The 19,366-nt window shown below is 52.6% G+C and overlaps 1 protein-coding gene across 1 annotated transcript; it reads left to right on the top strand.

Moving 5' to 3' along the window:
• The first annotated feature begins 325 nt into the window (after positions 1 to 325).
• HAL (histidine ammonia-lyase) lies at positions 326 to 18,866 on the top strand. The gene is made up of 20 exons (XM_064154775.1): positions 326 to 584; positions 2,278 to 2,338; positions 3,342 to 3,369; positions 3,809 to 3,883; positions 3,973 to 4,045; positions 4,137 to 4,203; positions 4,368 to 4,405; positions 4,493 to 4,618; positions 6,456 to 6,595; positions 8,269 to 8,316; positions 9,401 to 9,548; positions 9,627 to 9,722; positions 9,841 to 9,899; positions 10,973 to 11,053; positions 11,841 to 11,906; positions 12,021 to 12,186; positions 15,370 to 15,504; positions 16,728 to 16,836; positions 16,941 to 17,010; positions 18,338 to 18,866. The coding sequence occupies exons 1-20, from the start codon at positions 338 to 340 to the stop codon at positions 18,485 to 18,487; spliced, it is 1,983 nt and encodes a 660-aa protein (XP_064010845.1). The 5' UTR covers positions 326 to 337; the 3' UTR covers positions 18,488 to 18,866.
• The last annotated feature ends 500 nt before the right edge of the window (positions 18,867 to 19,366 follow it).

Here is a 19,366-nt window from a genome sequence, read left to right as displayed (position 1 = left end):
AATCCTCCAGCTCCTGGATTTTCAATTCTATTTTCCTGATGTGATCTTTGATTTAAACCCACAGAAAAACCTCCAGGACCAAAGGTGCTGTGGCAATAGCTGGAGGTGTTCTGCCTTTCCATGAAAAGGGTGTGCTGCCTGGGCTGGCTGGGATTGGACCGAGGCAGAGCAAAGCATCGATCCTGCTTGTTTACAGTGCTGGGGCTTTCGAGGGTGTTCTTCTTCCTGCCTCTGATTGCAACACTGCTCTCCAACAGGAGGCTGCCGTTCGAGCTACCGGGTGGTAGATGGTCGCTGCAGCCCTGCTTGGGCAAGGGAGAGCTTGGAAGAAGGAGCCATGCCCAGGTACACGGTGCACGTCCGAGGGGAATGGCTGGCGGTGCCCTGCCTCGACGGCACCACCACCATCCGCCGGCTGGGGAAGGAGGCTGTCAGGAGGTACATGAAGAACAAACCTGACAACGGGGGGTTTGCCTCGGTGGACGAAGTCAAGTTCTACATGCGAAGGTGCAAGGGGCTTGGCTTGCTGGATCTGGATGATACAGTGGAGGAGGCTCTGGAGGACAACGAATTTGTTGAAGTTGGTAAGCGAAGCCTTCGGCGCTGCGCTGCGGAGTGACCGCGGCGGGGGCTGAGCCAGCAAAGCAGGGCTTGGGGCGGCTGGAGCCGCGTCCGAGGCAGAGGCTGTCGTTTTGATGGGGAACATGCCCACATCTTCCCAGAACGTGCAGGGATCAGGGCCAGGATTGGTCCCAAGTTGCCTCTGAGAGAGCCTGCGGTTTTTAATGGAAAGATGCCCAAATTGCTCAGAATATTTGGGGGTTAGGATCAGAATATTTGGGGGTTAGGATCAGAATATCTGAGGGTTAGGATCAGAATATTTGGGGGTTAGGATCAGAATATTTAAGGGTCAGGATCAGAATATTTAAGGGTCAGGATCAGAATATTTGGGGGTTAGGATCAGAATATTTGGGGGTTGGGATCAGAATATTTAAGGTTAGGATCAGAATATTTGGGGGTCAGGATCAGAATATTTGGGGGTTAGGATCAGAATATTTGGGGGTTAGGATCAGAATATTTGGAGGTTAGGATCAGAATATTTAAGGGTTAGGATCAGAATATCTGAGGGTTAGGATCAGAATATTTGGGGGTTAGGATCAGAATATTTGGGGGTCAGGATCAGAATGTTTGGGGGTTAGGATCAGAATATTTGGGGGTTAGGATCAGAATATTTGGGGGTCAGGATCAGAATGTTTGGGGGTTAGGATCAGAATATTTGGGGGTTAGGATCAGAATTTTTAAGGTTAGGATCAGAATGTTTGGGGGTTGGGATCAGAATATTTAAGGGTTAGGATCAGAATGTTTGGGGGTTAGGATCAGAATATTTAAGGTTAGGATCAGAATGTTTGGGGGTTGGGATCAGAATATTTAAGGGTCAGGATCAGAATATTTGGAGGTTAGGATCAGAATATTTAAGGGTTAGGATCAGAATATCTGAGGGTTAGGATCAGAATATTTGGGGGTTAGGATCAGAATATTTGGGGGTTAGGATCAGAATATTTAAGGTTAGGATCAGAATATTTGGGGGTTGGGATCAGAATATTTAAGGGTTAGGATCAGAATATTTGGGGGTTAGGATCAGAATATTTAAGGGTTAGGATCAGAATATTTGGGGGTCAGGATCAGAATATTTGGAGGTTAGGATCAGAATATTTAAGGGTTAGGATCAGAATATTTGGGGGTTAGGATCAGAATATTTAAGGGTTAGGATCAGAATATTTGGGGGTTAGGATCAGAATATTTGGGGGTTAGGACCAGGACTGATCTAAAATTGCATCTGATAAAGGATCTGCATTTTTTAATGGAAAGATGCCCAAATCTGCTCAGAATTTTTGGGGTTCAGGACCAAGATTGATCTAAAATTGCATCTGAGAGAGGATCTGCATTTTTTAGTGGAAAGATACCCAAACCTTCTCAGAATATTTGGGGGTTAGGATCAGGATCAGCACAAGTTTTGGAGGGCACAGGATTCTGTCTGCCTCACCTGCCTGTGATGTCCTACGTCGTAGCATCTGTTTGAGCTGAGCTGCCTGCTTCTGCCTTACCAAACCTGAAGTCAAAGCATCATTCCTTGTTGCATCCTTGGAAGCATGGGAATGTGTTCAGGGCCAACAACTGCAGATGAGGACTCTCACTGCTGTGTGTTGCAATGAAGCACAAGTCCTGTGCAGAATGCAATCTAATCCTCTGTGTCTTTGTTGTGCCTGTTTCTTCTAGTGATAGAAGGAGATATAATGTCTCCAGATTTCATACCATCCCAGCCAGAAGGAGTCCACTTGTATCCTTTTTCTTCCTCTCTGAGCAGTTTGTGACCTATTTTGTCACTCCAAACATAGAACCTTCTAGATTTCTCTCTGCTTTTTGGTGCCTTTTTTGTTCTTGGAACACATTGCCAGCTGTAGTCAAATGGTCACCACCTGTGAAGTGCCTGGAGAAGAGGCTCAGGGCAGACCTCACTGCTCTCTACAACTACCTGAAGGGAGCCTGTAGCCAGGTGGGGTTGGGCTCTGCTTCCAGGCACCCAGTGACAGAACAAGAGGACACAGCCTCAGGACCAGGAGGATGCTCAGGGCTGCTGTGAGCACAGACTGAAAGAGTTGGGGCTGTGCAGGCTGGAGCAGAGGAGGCTCCCAGGGGACCTTCTTGTGGCACTCCAGGATCTGAAGGGGCCTTCAAAAAATCTGGGGAGGGACTTTTGAGGCTGTCAGGGAGTGGCAGGAGTGGGGGCAATGGAGCAAAGGTGGAGGTGGGGAGAGTGAGGCTGGAGGTGAGGAGGAAGTTGTTGAGCCTGAGAGTGGTGAGAGGCTGGAATGGGTTGCCCAGGGAGGTGGTTGAGGCCCCATGGCTGGAGGTGTTTGAGGCCCCATGGCTGGAGGTGTTTGAGGCCAGGCTGGCTGAGGCTGTGTGCAGCCTGCTCTAGGGTAGGGTGTCCCTGGGCATGGCAGGGGGTTGGAACTGGCTATTCCTTGTGGTCCCTTCCAACCCTGCCTGATTCTATGATTCTATGAAGTTGCACCAGGGCAGATTCAGGTTGGGTGCTAGGAAGTTCTTCACAGCAAGTGATTGGCATTGGAATGGGCTGCCCAGAGAGGTGGTGGAGTCCCCACCCCTGGAGGTGTTTAAGAGGAGGCTGGGTGAGACACTCAGTGCCATGGGTTAGTTAATTAGAAGGGTTAGGTGATAGGTTGGACTCGATGATCTCAGAGGTCTTTTCCAGCCTGGCTCATTGTGTTGTTCTGTGATCCTCTGCCTTTTGATTGCTTCCTTCACAGACCCTTCAGATACAGCAAGTACCGAGAACCTGAACAGGTAGGAGCAGCTGCTGGCTTCACAGCTGGGTAACAAATCCTGCTGGTCACCAGAAGCTGCTGAGCCACTGCAGCATTCAGGAGGGCAGGAGCTGGGGTTGGGCATCTCAATGCTAATGTCTCACTCTCTGGAGATAGTCAAGTCCTGCCTAGATGCGTTCCTGCGTGATCTGCTCTAGGTGCTCCTGCTCTGGCAGAGGGGTTGGACTGGATGAGCTCTGGAGGTGCCTTCCAGCCCCTAACCTCCTGTGGTTCCGTGGATGTGCTCAGTGTGTTTTGGTTCATGAGTTCCTACCTTGTGAATAAGCCTGAGCAAGCTTCCTCTCGGTGCTGAGTTGTGACCTGGGACTCTTTTGCCCTCCCCCCCCCTCCATTTATTCTGGTTATTAAGCAACTTAAAACAAATGCCAAACTAACTAACAGCTGGTTCTTTGGTGTAGTATATTTCTCTGGATGGCAACAGCTTGACCACAGAGGACTTGGTCAGTCTGGGAAAGGGGCTCTACAAGATCAAGGTAAAGGTTTTGGCTCAGCATTACCTGTTTCTCTCTCTGCAATGAAATAGCAGCAGCTAAGCTAACTACTGAAACTGCTCCTGCTTTAGCTCACCCCTGAGGCAGAAGCTAAAGTCAACCAATCAAGAGAAGTGATTGAAAGGATTGTAAAGGAGCAGACAGGTAAATGGAGATGTTTTTGCCTCCAGCTATCACTTGCTTAGAAGACTTCGCTGGGTTGCCTCCCTTCACCAGCACTCTGTGTCTCCTGCAGTTGTTTATGGAATCACCACCGGGTTTGGGAAGTTTGCCAGGACTGTCATTCCAAACAGCAAGCTGAGGTCAGTGCAGCATTTCCATCCCTTCTTGGCAGGAGAGGGAGTGGAGGCAGCAGTTTGGTACTCTGTGCTCAGCTGAGAGGGCTGCTTCAGTACTTCCCTTTGCTTCCTGCCAAGCAAAACCTGCCAAGACCTAACTGGGGTTGGGTTTTCTTTGCTTTCCATAGGGAGCTTCAGGTGAACTTGGTCCGTTCACACTCTGCAGGTAGGAAGAAACCCTTTGGTGTTTTCCATTGCTGCTGCTGCTGCTGTTGGCAGTGGGGTCTGGTAACTGAGAGGGTTCCTCTTTCAGGTGTGGGGAAGCCTCTGAGCCCAGAGAGATCTCGCATGCTGTTGGCACTGAGGATCAATGTCCTGGCAAAAGGATACAGTGGAATATCCCTGGAAACCCTCCAGCAAGTTATTGAAGCTTTTAATGGTAAGAAAAGGATCTTTACAGAGAATCCCTCTTCTCCTTTGCTGGTTTCTTTTGCCTTCCAGCTGCTTTGTGAAAGGGTCAGGGTCAGGGTGTTGGTCTTGCTGCTTGGGAGAGATGAGGAGAGGAGCTTGGCTGTACAAGCTCACACCTGGAGGCTGCTCCTCTGTTGGAGAGCTGGCAGGAAAGGCCGAGGGAAAGGGATGCAACAGGCACAAGTGTGGGAAATGAGCCTCGGGGAGGTAATCAGCTCAAGGCTAAACATGAGTAAGAGCATGACTGACACTGCACCAACTCTTCCCCAAAGGCTTTGGTCCTGCCAGTGCATGCTGATGCCTGTGCCATGGTCTTTAGGGGTGCCAGGATTTTAGGAGGGAGAGATTGCCATGTAGAAAACTGCAGGTGTTGGTGTTTGCCAAACAGACCTGCTTGAGCAGCACCTCCTTTGGGGAGCAGACTCTTGAGAGCTACACAAGTGTTTGCAGGCAAGGGCTACGAGGCAGATGTGCAGAAGTGCACGAGCAGGCAATAGCTGACTTGGCACAGCTGGCAAGGCAGTGGAAGCTTGGCAGATGTTGTGGTGAGGAAACCAAAGGGCAGGCTGTGCTGTTTGTCACCCAGTACCCCTCAATGGTCTCTCTGGTGAGGCATGCCAGGGAGGTGGTGCCAACTGGAGAGCACCTCCTCTCTGTGATCAGTGCATAGACTGGAAGCTTCTCCTGAGACATCAAACCAGGTGTGTGAGAGAAAAGCTGCGTTCATATACGTGAGGTCAAACAACCAGGGCGGTTGTGCTGTCCTCTGTTATGCTCTCCTCCTCCTCCTCCTGTGGCAGGTGAAGGAGCTGCAATTCAATCTTCAGCTCTGCAACAGAAGAGAAACAGAGAAACAGATTGGTCCCTTCCCTGCTTCTCTGCATTTCCTTGGGCTCTCTCTCTTCATTCCTGTCTAATGAGTGCTCACAGGGCTGGGATTTGGTGCTGTCATCATGGAATCAACCAGTCCAAAATCGTCCAGTCCAACCTATCACCCAGCCCTGTCCAGTCAACCAGACCATGGCACTGAGTGCCTCATCCAGGCTTTGCTTGGATCCCTGGAGACATTCAAGATCAGCCTGATCTAGATGGAAAAGAGGAGGCTCAGGGCAGACCTTATTGCTCTCTGCAGCTACCTGAAAGGAGGTTGTAGCCAGGTGGGGTTGGCCTCTTCCCCCAGGCAGAATGAGAGGACAGAGCCTCAAGCTGTAGGTTCAGGCTGGATGCTAGAAGTTGATAGAATCAGTCAGGTTGGAAGGGACCACAAGGGTCATCTAGTTCCTGCCATGGGCAGGGACACCCTGCCCTAGTAGTTCCTCACAGCAAGAGTGATTTGCCTTGGAATGGGCTGCCCAGGGAGGTGATGCAGTCCCCATCTCTGGGGGTGTTCCAAAGGACACTTAGTGCCATGGTGTAGTTGATTGGAAGGTGCTAGGTGCTAGGTTGGACTTGGTGATCTCAAAGGACTTTTTGTGATGCAGAGTCGAGAGCAGTGATGTTTTACCTGCCTAGCTGTGTGCTGTGTACATGTAATCATCTTGGGCTGGGGTCCTTCTAGTCCCAAACTAAGTCCAGAAGGGAGCTGATTTGTTTACAAACCACAGCCAGCCTGCAGCAGGGGCAAATGCCAGCCTGCAGCAGGGGCAAATGCCAGCCTGCAGCAGGGGCAAATGCCAGCCTGCGATCACAGCAGCCCTGTTGGTGCCGCTGCAGGATGCTACTGGGACCACACTCCTGTGAGCTTCTCTGTGTTCTCTGTGTGTCAAGGGGAAGCTCGAAGAGGACTCTTTTTTTTTCCTTTCCAGCATCCTGCCTTCCTTATATCCCAGAGAAAGGGACAGTTGGAGCCAGTGGAGACTTGGCCCCCCTCTCTCATCTCGCCCTGGGATTAATTGGAGAGGGGAAGATGTGGTCCCCGAAGAGTGGCTGGGCTGATGCTAAATATGTAAGGTTCATGCAACTCTTTGGTTTTGCCTCTTGGTTTTGTGGGTTTGGTTTTTTTTTTTGCCTGGTGGCTCATTTGCAGGATTGCTGCAGCCTTGAGAGAAAAGACTTCTGCTTACATCAGTAACAGGGGGGTTGAGTACCAGTTTGAACTGGGACTGCCTTGCCTTTAGCAACTCCTCCTCTGCCTTGAGGGAGGTGAATCCAACAGCATGAAATAACTGTCCCCTGTGTCACTGGAGCAGGTATGAACATGCAGCACATTAGTAAGTACTAAAGACTTGCATTACTATTGCAAGGAGATGCCAGAGTGACATCATTTAGGACCTGGGGAGAGGGACCAGGATGTGACACCAGCTATGATGGAACTGTTGCTACGTCTTCAGCTCCAGGAACACCAACTCAGCTTCAAGAGACCCTAAATCCCCTTTCCAATTCACCACTGAGATTTACTGGAGGCAGCAGCTTATCAGTAGCATTTCTGCTGGTTTTATAGGGGCTTTAAGTGCACAGAGAGGTCTGGACATGTAATTACTGATAAGTTCACTGGGGCTGCAAGGAACTCTTACTACTTTCTCCTGTACATGATGGATGCTTTACAGTGAAATGAAGTTGTAATTATATGTCATTCTGTCACTTATAGATCAGATGGATCTAGCAGTGAGTATCTTCAAGCCTGGCAGCTCAAAGCTTGGAGATACTCAAGGCTTGGAGATACTCAAAGCTTGGATATACTCAGGGCTTGGAGTATAGATCAGCAGACGGATCTAGCAGTGAGTATCTTCCAGCCTGGCAGCTCATGGCTTGGAGATACTCAAGGCTTGGAGTATACATCAGCAGATGGATCTAGCATTGAGTATCTTCAAGACTGGCAGCTCCTGGCTTGGAGATACTCAAAGCTTGGATATACTCAGGGCTTGGAGTATAGATCAGCAGATGGATTTAGCATTGAACATCTTCAAGCCTGGCAGCTCATGGCTTGGAGATAGTCAAGGCTTAGAGATACTCATAGCTTGGATATACTCAGGGCTTGGAGTATAGATCAGCAGATGGATCTAGCATTGAGTATCTTCAAACCTGGCATCTCAAAGCTTGGAGATACTCAAAGCTTGGAGTATACATCAGCAGATGGATCTAGCAGTGAGTGTCTTCAAGCCTGGCAGCTCAAGGCTTGGAGATACTCAAGGCTTGGGAGATACTCAAAGCTTGGATATACTCAGGGCTTGGAGACAGTCAAGACTTCTATTCATGTATTGATATCTGTCCCATCATTGTAGGCTGGAGGAGGAGGGAGGAATCAGACCAGTGCATCCTGGACCTTCAAGCCCAGAAATTGCAGTTGTAATTGTCCTGTTCCTCTCTCCCATCAGCTAATGAGGAGTAGCTGATAATGGACTGTGACAGTATCTGGCTTCAGTGCTCTTAAAGGATTCACTGACTGGCAGTGGGATGCCATTGCTAAGCCCCTCAGATGCTGCCCTTTATCAGCCCAGCAGGGATACACACACTCCCCCCACCACCCCCTATATTTTAAGTGTGGCATAAAGTTCTTTTTCAGTGAAGGAATTTGTGATGCTTTTATTTTATGGAAATCTGTAAGATGTGAAAGTTTTGGTGATTGAATTGCTGAAAAGCATCTTTCATTAATTACCTTCTCATTAAACATCTTCACAGGTCCTGGAAGCCCATGGCCTGAGACCAATTACCTTGAAGCCCAAAGAGGTAAATAAAGTATCAGGCTGGCAACTGAGGGAAGCAGGTGTGGAGCTGCTGGAGGGTAGGAGAGCCCTGCAGAAGGACTTGGCCAGGCTGGATGGGTGGGGAGAGGCCAATGGGATGAGATTGAAGAAGGCCAAGTGCAGGGTTCAAGCAGTGCTACAGGCTGGGGCCAGAGTGGCTGAGAGCAGCCAGGCAGAGAGGGAGCTGGGGGTGCTGGCAGAGAGGAGCTGCAGAGGAGGCAGCAGTGCCCAGGTGGGCAGCAGAGCCAATGGCATCCTGGGCTGGCTCAGGAGCAGTGTGGGCAGCAGGACAAGAGAGGTTCTTCTGCCCCTGTGCTCAGCACTGCTCAGGCCACCCCTGCAGTGCTGTGTCCAGTTCTGGGCTCCTCCACTGCAGAGAGATGCTGAGGTGCTGGAAGGTGTTTGGAGAAGGGCATCAAGGCTGGTGAGGGGCCTGTGAGCACAGCCCTGTGAGGAGAGGCTGAGGGAGCTGGGGGTGTGCAGCCTGCAGCAGAGGAGGCTCAGGGCAGAGCTGATTGCTGCCTGCAGCTGCCTGCAGGGAGGCTGTAGCCAGGTGGGGTTGGGCTCTGCTGCCAGGCACCCAGGGACAGAACAAGGGGACCCAGGCTCAAGGTCTAGGCTGGCTGTTGTTAGGAAGTTGTTGTCAGAGAGAGTGATTGGCATTGGAATGGGCTGCCCAGGGAGGTGGTGGAGTCACTGTCCCTGCAGGTGTTGAAGCCAAGCCTGGCTGAGGCACTTAGTGCCATGGTCTGATTGATTTGATAGGGCTGGGTGTTAGGTTGGGCTGGATGAGCTTGGAGCTCTCTTCCAACCTGGCTACTTCTATCACTGACTTGAACCAAGCACCTCCTTCTAGATAACTAAAACAAGGTGAGGTGAATCTCACTCCAAGTGTGAGTGTGGGAGCACAGCAGATTTGAGGGCTGTGGAGCTTTCCAGAATGATTCATGGAGCTGAGCAGAGGTCTTTAACTCCTTCATGTGAGCAGAATTATTACAGAGAGGGGGGAATTATCCCAGCAGAGGGAACAGCTGCAGTGAGTTGGTTAAGATCTGCTCTCCTCGAAGGGTCTGGCTCTCATCAACGGGACACAGATGATCACCTCGCTGGGATGCGAAGCGGTGGAGAGAGCCGGAGCCATAGCTAGGCAGGCTGACATCATTGCTGCCCTTACTCTTGAAGTCTTGAAGGGTACCACAAGGGCCTTTGACACTGGTGGGTACTGGACCTGTCCTGTCTGCTTTAGAGCTGGTGGTGAGAGGCAACACCTAACAGCCTGCCTGTTTTCTGCAGACATCCACGCAGTGCGCCCGCACCGGGGCCAGGCTGAAGTGGCCTTTCGGTTCAGGTCCCTGCTGGACTCTGACCATCATCCATCAGAAATAGCAGGTGAGCAATCCTCACTTTCACTCTCTCAGCTTCCCAGGATGGCCTGGGCCCCTTAGCAGCAGCCTGCACTCTTTGGTGTGAAAAATACTTGGTCTTTTTCTCCCCTTGTTCCCTCCAGAGAGCCACAGGTTCTGTGACCGAGTGCAGGATGCGTACACCATGCGCTGCTGCCCCCAGGTAAGAGCCAGCTCTTATTTCCCTTCCTAGCAAGAGATGCTGAAGTTCCCACCTCAGAACTGCTGCCAGTCATCTGCTGTCTGACTCTGGTTTGGTTTGCTTCTCCCTGGATTCAAATTCAATGCAAATGGAATCATGGAATCATAGAATGGCTTAGGCTGGAAGGGACCTCAGACATCACTTACTGCAACCTCCCCACTGCTGGCAGGGACACCTCTCAGCTAGGCTCAGCTGCTCAAGGCCTCACCCAGCCTGGCCTTCAACACCCCTAGGGAGGAGGCATCCACAACCTTGCTGGGCAACCTGTTCCAGAGTCTCACCAGCCTTATACTGAGGAACTTCTTCTTAAGATCCAGCCTAATCCTGCTCTCCCTCAGCTTCAAACCATTCCCTTTGTTACTAGGCACCCCTATGGAAAGTCTCTTGCCAGCCTTCCTGCAGGACCCCTTCATGTTTGGAAGGCAGCTCTGAGGTCTCCCTGGAGACTTCTCCAGCCTGAACACCCCCAGCTCCCTCAGCCTGTCCTCACAGCAGAGGTGTTCCAGCCCTGGGGTCAGCTTTGTGGCCAGTGGAGATGTGCAGTTCCTTGATCCCATGCATGCAGCCATCAGGCAGTGCTCAGGTCTGGAAGAGGCCAAGTTTCAGAAGCAGGTGCAAGGTGCTGATTCCTGTGCCTGCATGCTTGGTAGGGCATTTCTTCTGGATGTTAGGAGGAAGTTCTTGCCAGGGACAGTGGTTGGCATTGGAATGGGCTGCCCAGGGAGGTAGTGGAGTCGCTGTCCCTGGAGATGTTGAATCCAAGCCTGGCTGGGGCACTTAGTGCCATGGTCTGGTTGATTGGGCAGGGCTGGGTGCTAGGTTGGGCTGGCTGAGCTTGGAGCTCTCTTCCAACCTGCTTGGTTCTATGCCAACCACAAATACAGTCTCCCAGGTGCCTAGGGTGAACAGTGTCCCTCCTGGCTTTAAGACCACCTTCATGTGTGGGTGTGGAGACTGGGATGACAACAGGGAGGGTGCCTGCAGATGATCTGAGTGCAGATCCTCAGGCCAGGTGCAAACATCTGTCTCTGCAGGTCCACGGAGTGGTCAATGACACCATTGCCTTTGTGAAGGACATCATGACGACGGAAATCAACAGCGCCACGGACAACCCTGTATCTTTTGGCTGTCTTCATTTCCATCACCAAATGTTGCTTGGCCTCCCTCATCCTTAGAATCATAGAATCATACCTTAGAATCATAGAATCAAGCAGGTTGGAAGAGAGCTCCAAGCTCATCCAGTCCAACCTAGCACCCAGCCCTAGGCAGTCAACCAGACCATGGCACTAAGTGCCTCATCCAGGCTTTTGGCTTCAACACCTCCAGGGACAGTGACTCCACCACCTCCCTGTGCAGCCCATTCCAATGACAATCACTCTCTCTGGGAAGAACTTTCTAACAACATCCAGTGTAGACCTGCCCTGGTACAGCTTGAGACTGTGTCCCCTTGTTCTGTTGCTGGTTGCCTGGCAGAAGAGACCAACCCCACCTGGCTACAGCCTCCCTGCAGGTAGTTGTAGACAGCAACAAGGTTCCCTCCTGAGCCTCCTCTTCTGCAGGCTGCACACCCCCAGCTCCCTCAGCCTCTCCTCATAGGGTTTGTGTTCCAGGCCCTTCACCAGCTTTGTTGCCCTTCTCTGGACATGCTCCAGCACCTCATCCTATTCTTCTCCACAATGAGTTGGGCAGGAGGCAGCCAAAGCCACAGCTGGCTGCAGTTGATCGCTACCCTTGGTTGCAAGAGCAACCTCTCTTCCTTTCCCTGTGCCTCCAGTGTGTGTGGGGGCAAGGATGCCACACGATTCAGAGCGTTCCTTCAGCTCAGATACTGCACTTCCTGACAGATCCCTGTCCTGGAAGCTGTAGTTCCCTCCTGTTTGTGCCTTAACCCCCTCCCTAAAGATGGTGTTTGCTGAAAGAGCAGAGACTATTTCTGGAGGCAATTTTCACGGTGAATATCCTGCCAAGGTAACGAAGTGTTTGGAGGAAGAAACCAAGCCAGGCTTTCTAGTTCCTGCTTTGTTTTGGTTGGGTGGGTGGGGTTTTTTTCCCTGTCACCTGGTGAAGTGAGGTCTCTTTCAGGCCCTGGACTACCTGGCCATTGGTGTGCATGAACTGGCTGCAATCAGTGAAAGGAGAATTGAGAGGCTCTGCAACCCCTCGCTCAGCGAGCTGCCTGCCTTCTTAGTCACTGAAGGAGGTCTGAACTCTGGCTTCATGATTGCACACTGCACAGCAGCTGCCCTGGGTGAGTGCTTGGGCAATGCCACCCAGAGAGCAAGCTAGGAGACCAGTTTATCTCCAGGCAGGTGTAGTTTGGTAGTAGATGCAATAGCATCTCACTCCTGGGTTCCATCTCCTTCTCCCTGTGCTTTGTGCTGTCTGGGTGCAACGTTTGAGAGCTGAGTGCAGCTGTAACTGTTTTGGCTCAGGGTTCTTTATTCTGAGCTGACCCAGGGGTGTGTTTTAGAGCTCTGAGCATCCACATCCTATGGTGGAGGCTTAGCAGCCTGGGCTTAGTGGGAGGTGTCCCTGCCCATGGCAGGGGTGGTTGGAACTGGATGATCTGTAAGGTGCCTTCCACGGGTCTATGATTCTGCAGCCTTTTCCAGGGCACTCTGCTGGCCCCTGAGGTGCCTGTGCACCAGCTGCTGTCCTGTGCTGCCAGGGTCTGTGATTCTGCAGCCTTTTCAAGGGCACTCTGCTGGCCTCTGAGGTGCCTGTGCACCAGCTGCTGTCCTGTGCTGCCAGGGTCTGTGATTCTGCAGCCTTTTCAAGGGCACTCTGCTGGCCCCTGAGGTGCCTGTGCACCAGCTGCTGTCCTGTGCTGCCAGGGTCTGTGATTCTGCAGCCTTTTCCAGGGCACTCTGCTGGCCCCTGAGGTGCCTGTGCACCAGCTGCTGTCCTGTGCTGCCAGGGTTAGTAGCTAAAGCTGCACAAAACGTGCAGCTGTTTTGCAGTGCCACTGGAGATGTCTCCCTCCCTGCCGCTCCAGAAGCGCTGCGCCTGCCAGACCCAACTGTTTGCAGCAGCCACATGCAGCCTGTCTGAGACCTGCAGGTGCCAGCTGGGCTCTGGCCCTGGACTGTGTCACTCCAGCCTATTTGCAATTGCTGTCACCACCTCTCTGTTGCTCTTGTTGCTGCTCTGAAGCCCCTGATTTGGCAAGGGCAATACACAGGATCCTGCTGGGCTCCAGAAAGAAGAGGTGTACATGTGGCCAGAGCACTGTGTATGCAGACCTCTCCTCTCCTCTCCTCTCCTCTCCTCTCCTCTCCTCTCCTCTCCTCTCCTCTCCTCTCCTCTCCTCTCCTCTCCTCTCCTCTCCTCTCCTCTCCTCTCCTCTCCTCTCCTCTCCTCTCCTCTCCTCTCCTCTCCTCAAGGGCAGTTCTCAAGCTCAGATTGTCTCTAGGTGGTGCCTACAGCCCTGGGTGCAGCTCAATTCCTCTCATCTTTTAGGTGCAGTTTGGGAGATTTGCCTTTCAAAGCTGGAGCACTCTCACCTTTAGAGGTGTGTGTGCCTGCCTGCAGGAGGGGACATGGGCAGCCTAGCAGTGAGGCAAGGAGGGTGGAAGGCTGGGGAGGGACTGCTTGGAAGGGCTTGTAGTGATAGGGTGAAGAGCAAGGGGTTCAGGTTTGGGCTCTCCAGTTGAAGAGGGACAGGAACTGCTGGAGAGGGTCCAGCGGAGGGCTGTGAGGATGATGAGGAGATTGGTGCACTGCCTGATGAGGAGAGGCTGAGGGATCTGGGGCTGATTAGTCTGGAGAAGACAAGACTGAGAGGAGATTGAATCAATGTTTGTAACTATCTGAGGGCTGGGGGTCAGGAGGGGGGACAGGCTCTGCTCACTGCTGCCTGGGATAGGACAAGCAGCAATGGATGGAAGCTGCAGCACAGGAGGTTCCAGCTCAACACAGGGGGGAACTTCTTGACTGTAAGGGTCCCAGAGCACTGGCACAGGCTGCCCAGAGAGGCTGTGGAGCCTTTGCAGGCCTGTGTGGTTGTGTTCCTGTGTGACCTTAGCTAGATTGGATGGTCCTGCTCTGGCAGGGGGGTTAGACTCAATAATCTCCTTGGGTCCCTTCCAACCCCTCACATCCTGTGAAACTGGAGCAGGGCACAGTTAGGTTGGACATCAGGAGGAAGTTCTGCACAAGGAGGATGGTGAAAGACTGGTTGAGGCCCCATCCCTGCAGACATTCAGGATCATAATGTGGCCCTGAGTGACCTGATCTAACTGGAGATGTCCCTGCTGACTGCAGGGGGCTTGGATGAGATGACCTGCAAGGGTTCCTTCTAACCCAACACATTCTGTGATTCCATGAAGAGGATTTGTTCTGTGCTCCTGCAGCATCATCCTGGAGCAAGTTCTACAGGTGCCTCAGCTGCAGTGAGAAGAGAGCAGCTGCTGCTCCCCTCTTGCAGCCAGGGTAGGGGCAGGATCTGTGACCAAAACCAGAGGGAACCAACACTCTTCACAAAGGCTAGCCTTGAAGTAACAGACAAGATGAGGCTTGCATATGCTGTCTGCTCTTTTCCTTCAGTCTCCATCAAGCCTTTGGGCCAGAGCAACCCAACCTTGGAGGTGGGGCTGAGTTAAGAAGTCTTTCTATGCCACGAGGATGATCAGAGGGCTGGAGCACCTCTCCTATGAGGAGAGACTGAGGGAGTTGGGGCTGCTCAGTTTGGAGAAGAGAAGGCTCCCAGGTGACCTTCTTGTGACCTTCCAGGATCTGAAGGGGGCTACAAAAAAGCTGGGGAGGGACTCTTTAGGCTGTCAGGGAGTGACAGGACTGGGGGAAATGGAGCAAAGCTGGAGGTGGGGAGAGTCAGGCTGGATGTTAGCAAAGGTCCACAGCATGGGAGTGGTGAGAGCCTGGAAGGGGATGTCCAGGGAGGTGGTTGAGGCCCCATGGCTGGAGGTGTTTGAGGCCAGGCTGGCTGAGGCTGTGGACAGCCTGCTCTAGGGTAGGGTGTCCCTGGGCATGGCAGGGGGGTTGGAACTGGCTGATCCCTGTGGTCCCTTCCAACCCTGCCTGATTTTGTGCTGCTGCGATGCTGTGATGCTCTGAGGCTGTGATGCTCTGAGGCTGTGATGCACTGAGGCTGTGATGCACTGATGCTGTGATACTGTGATGCTCTGATGCTCTGCTGCTGTGACTCCACGATTCCCTGATTCTGTGATTCTCTGATTCTCTATCTGGTAAATGTTTGCATCTAAAGACTGCTCCTGGCTGGTGTTTTTAGAGGCAGTGGTAGCCTTCACATGCTTGTTAGCAATTAAGCCAGCCAGCTAAAACATCGATGCACTCTCAGAAGAGGAGCAGCAGCTGGGCCTGAGGTGGGGAGGAGGCTCCTTGCCCCAGGCTGGCCATGGCTTCTGCTCTTGTGCCCCTTCTGTCCCACATTCACTGCTCTGGCTTTCTGCAGTTTCTGAGAACAAGGCTTTGTGCCATCCCTCTTCGGTGGACTCCCTCTCAACCAGCGCTGCCACAGAGGACCACGTGTCCATGGGAGGATGGGCTGCCAGGAAGGCTCTGAGAGTGATTGAGCACGTGGAGCAAGGTAACACCAAAGCCTGGCCTTCCAGACCCTCTGGGTGTCACTAGGTCAAGGGGCTAGGGGCATTCTTGCTTCTCTGACTGCTCTGAAGACTCAGTGCTAGAGAAAGGGCTGTCCCTGTGCCAGAGGAGAGGGACTTTTTTGTAGCCCCCTTCAGATACTGAAAGGCCACCAGAAGGTCACCCAGGAGCCTTCTCCTCTCCAGACTGAACAGCCCAAACTCGTTCAGTCTGTGCTCATAGCAGAAGTGCTCCAGCCAAGACTCTCCAGTGCTAGAGTAGGGTGTCCCTGCCCATGGCAGAGGGGTTGGAACTGGTTGCTCCTTGTGGTCCCTTCCAACCCTGACTGATCCTGTGAGTCTATGAAATACATGTGTGTGTGTGTGTGCAGAGAATGGAGTCTGAGGAGCTCTGTGTTTCAGCAACGTGCTGAGAGATAAGAGTGTCCTGGATCCAGCTGCTCCACTCTGCTGAGTGAATTGGCTCATGAGGAGCCAGTGCTGGTAATGACCTGTCTGCAGCTGCCTGCAGGGAGGCTGTAGCCAGGTGGGGTTGGGCTCTGCTGCCAGGCACCCAGCAACAGAACAAGGGGGGACAGCCTCAAGCTGTGCCAGGGCAGGTCTAGGCTGGATGTTGGGAGGAATTTGTTGTCAGAGAGAGTGATTGGCATTGGAATGGGCTGCCCAGGGAGGTGGTGGAGTTGCTGTGCCTGGGTGTGTTGCAGCCAACCCTGGCTGGGGCACTTAGTGCCATGGTCTGGTTGCTTGGCTGGGGCTGGATGCTAGGTTGGGTTGGATGAGCTTGGAGCTCTCTTCCAACCTGCTTGATTCTCTGACTCCTGAGCAGGGCTTGTAGTGATAGGGAGGGAGGGAATGGATTGGAGCTGGAGGAGAGCTTTAGATTAGATACTAGATTTAGATTGGATATTAGAAACAAATCTTTCCAGTGAGGGTGGTGAAACCCTGGCAGGCACAGGTTGCCCAGGGAGGTTGTGGCTGCTCCCTCCCTGGAGGAGTTCAAGGCCAGGCTGGACAGGACCTTGAGCAACTTGGGTTAGGGGGAGGTGTCCCTGCCCGTGGCTGATGGGCTGGAACTAGATGATGTTGAAGGTCCCTTCCAACCCAAACCACCCAATGAATCTCTGCGTATTGGCCAGAAGCTCACTGAAGGAGAGCTCTGCTGGAGCTGTGCCTGCTGAGAATGCCCTTTGCCATTGCTCTCCCCCAGTTCTGGCCATCGAGCTGCTGGCAGCCTGCCAGGGCATCGAGTTCCTGCGCCCCCTGAGGACAACAACCCCGCTGGAGAAGGTCTACGACCTGGTGCGCTCCGTGGTGAGGTAAGAGCAGGCAAACGCCTCCCCCAGAGCCTGCCTGGCTGGGGCTGTGCTGCCAGCAGGGCTGGTTAATGGTTGCCCAGGGCTCAGAGAGTGTCTCCTTGCAGGCCTTGGATGAAGGATCGCTTCATGGCCCCGGACATCGAAGCGGCTCACAGGCTGCTGGTGGAGCAGAAGGCAAGTGCTGGCTGTCAGCATGGGCAGTCTCCTCCTCCCAGGGAGGTGGTGGAGTCATCCTCCCTGGAGGTGTCGAAGAAAAGACTGGAGGAGGCATAGCCTGGTTGCTTGGCCAGGGCTGGGTGCTAGGTTGGACTGGATGAGCTTGGAGCTCTCTTCCAACCTGCTGGATTCTGTGCTTCTCTGGAGACTTTCCAAACCTACCTGGATGTGTTCCTGTGTGAACTACCTTGGGTGATGCCCTGGGAGCCTCCTCTGCTCCAGCCTGCACAGCCCCAGCTCTTTCAGTCTGTGCTCACAGCAGAGCTGCTGCAGCCTCTGAGCATCCTCCTGGCCCACAAGAGCCACCTGCTCCGGTTTCAAACCATTGTCCAGACCTGGTGTGAACTTTGAATCATTTGAGGGCAGGTTCCTACACCTCTACAGGTGACCAGAGAAGTTTGCAGCCTCTCCAGAGTTACTGTGAGTGTTCTTCATCTTTGAGGCTGTGGGCATGATCTGGAAGCAATAAGAATCATAGATCCAGCCAGGTTGGCAGAGAGCTCCAAGCTCAGCCAGCCCAACCTAGCACCCAGCCCTGCCCAACCAACCGGACCATGGCACTAAGTGCCTCATCCAGGCTTGGCTTCAACACCTCCAGGGACAGTGACTCCACCACCTCCCTGGGCAGCCCATTCCAATGCCAATCACTCTCTAAAGAAGACCTGGATGAGGGAATAGCAGCAGTGCAAAGTGCTGACCTGGGCTAGGTGTTTGTACAGCCAGGGGATCCCTTTTCTATGTCTGAAAGTGACAGAAGAAGTGAGAAATGTGAGCAAAGAGGAGAGGGAAATACTTTCCTTTGTAAAAATCACTTCTGTTAGTTTCTCTTTGCCTTGCAGCCCTGACAGAAGGGGCAAAGTGGCCTCTAGAACATTTGCCTTGCCTCCCTTAAACCCCTGCCACCATCCCTTCCCTGTTTCCTTGTCCATGCCAGCTGCCTTTTTGCCTCCATGCCCCCTTCCTCACCAAGCAGGTTTGTAGCAAGTGGCAATGATCCTCTCCCAGCCTTGCAGGCAGGGCATTAAGATGGTACCAAGACAAGATGCAGTGTTTTGGCCTTGAATGCTTCCACCTTGTCCCCACTGGAGCTGCATCTTTCCCCCTCCCCTCTCCACCCCATCCAGATGCTCTTTGCTGCACCTCTACGTACAGCCCACATGGGTCTGTAATTCTCACCTCCATCCCTATGACCTCTGTGCAGGGTTCCATGAACTTGTGTTGCTGTCTAAGCTGACACTTTTGTCTTGTCTTTCTCTCTCTGCTGGTCCCTTTCCCTGTTTGGCAGGTGTGGGAAGTGGCTAAACCTTACATTGAGAAGTACAGGAGGGAACAACACCCCGAATCGAGACCCATTTCACCAACGGCTTTCTCCCTGGGATCACTGGACCTGAAATCAAGTCTGGGTCATCACCACAGGCATCAGGATGACCTTTAAGAGTTGCAGTCCTCTGGTAGCAAGACCCTTTCCAGGACCTCAGCTGAGGGTGGCCACTCTCCTCAAACTCAGCATGCTTTGTGGAGGTGACCCAAAGGATCCCAGTGTCTAGCTCAGGAGCACCTACAGATAGTAGGGAAATGGTTCACCTGGCTGTGTTCCTGTGTGATCTGCTCTGGGTGCTCCTGCTCTGGCAGGGAGGGTTGGGCTGGCTGAGCTTTGGAGGTCCCTCCCAGCCCCTGACACTCTGTGATGCTGTACCCACATCTGGTGCAGAATCTGCTTGCAGGCAGCTGGGGTTAGTGGCAGGAATGCCATGAGGCTGTTCTAAAAGCTGATGTAGTCAGCTGGCACAGCTCAAATAAAGCATGAGCAAGGATGTCCTCTCAGGTGGCTTACTTGTTTTGGGTACTGATAGATGTGGGCAAGGCTCAAGGAGATCAGCAGGTCATGACAAAGCTCCTACCTGTTGGTGATGGCTTGCAGAGAGCTGTTAACCAGAACGAGACCCTTGCTCTTCCTTAGGAGTCTGGCTTGCTACAGGAGGTTTGGAAAAGAACCCAAACCATGCAAATTTCATAGCTTAACATTGTATAGGAACCAAATTTTGGAACCTGTCTTACTCCAAAATGGATGCAGTCAGAAATCACTGGGGACAAAGACAATGGACATGAAGAGGCACCAAGGGAGTAATGCTTGGGGAAGTTTATTTGAGTAAGAGGTGCTAAGGTGAGCAGGTCAACAATTGCTGTCTACAACTACCTGCAGGGAGGCTGCAGCCAGGTGGGGTTGGGCTCTGCTGCCAGGCACCCAGCAACAGAACAAAGGGACACAGCCTCAAGCTGTGCCAGGGCAGGTCTAGGCTGGATGTTAGGAGGA

Source organism: Pogoniulus pusillus, chromosome 15 (assembly GCF_015220805.1).
Source record: "Pogoniulus pusillus isolate bPogPus1 chromosome 15, bPogPus1.pri, whole genome shotgun sequence".
In the NCBI taxonomy this organism is placed as follows: Eukaryota; Metazoa; Chordata; class Aves; order Piciformes; family Lybiidae; genus Pogoniulus; species Pogoniulus pusillus.
Note: the sequence above shows the minus strand (reverse complement) of the source record. Positions and strands in the feature narration are given on the sequence as shown.

Bases quoted from the DNA above. Each gene is read 5' to 3' on its own strand.
- HAL (XM_064154775.1), top strand. From the start codon at position 338: ATGCCCAGGTACACGGTGCACGTCCGAGGGGAATGGCTGGCGGTGCCC. The intron at 3,370-3,808 runs GTAGGAGCAGCT...TCTTTGGTGTAG, and splicing joins AGTACCGAGAACCTGAACAG to TATATTTCTCTGGATGGCAA. The intron at 12,187-15,369 runs GTGAGTGCTTGG...GGCTTTCTGCAG, and splicing joins CTGCACAGCAGCTGCCCTGG to TTTCTGAGAACAAGGCTTTG.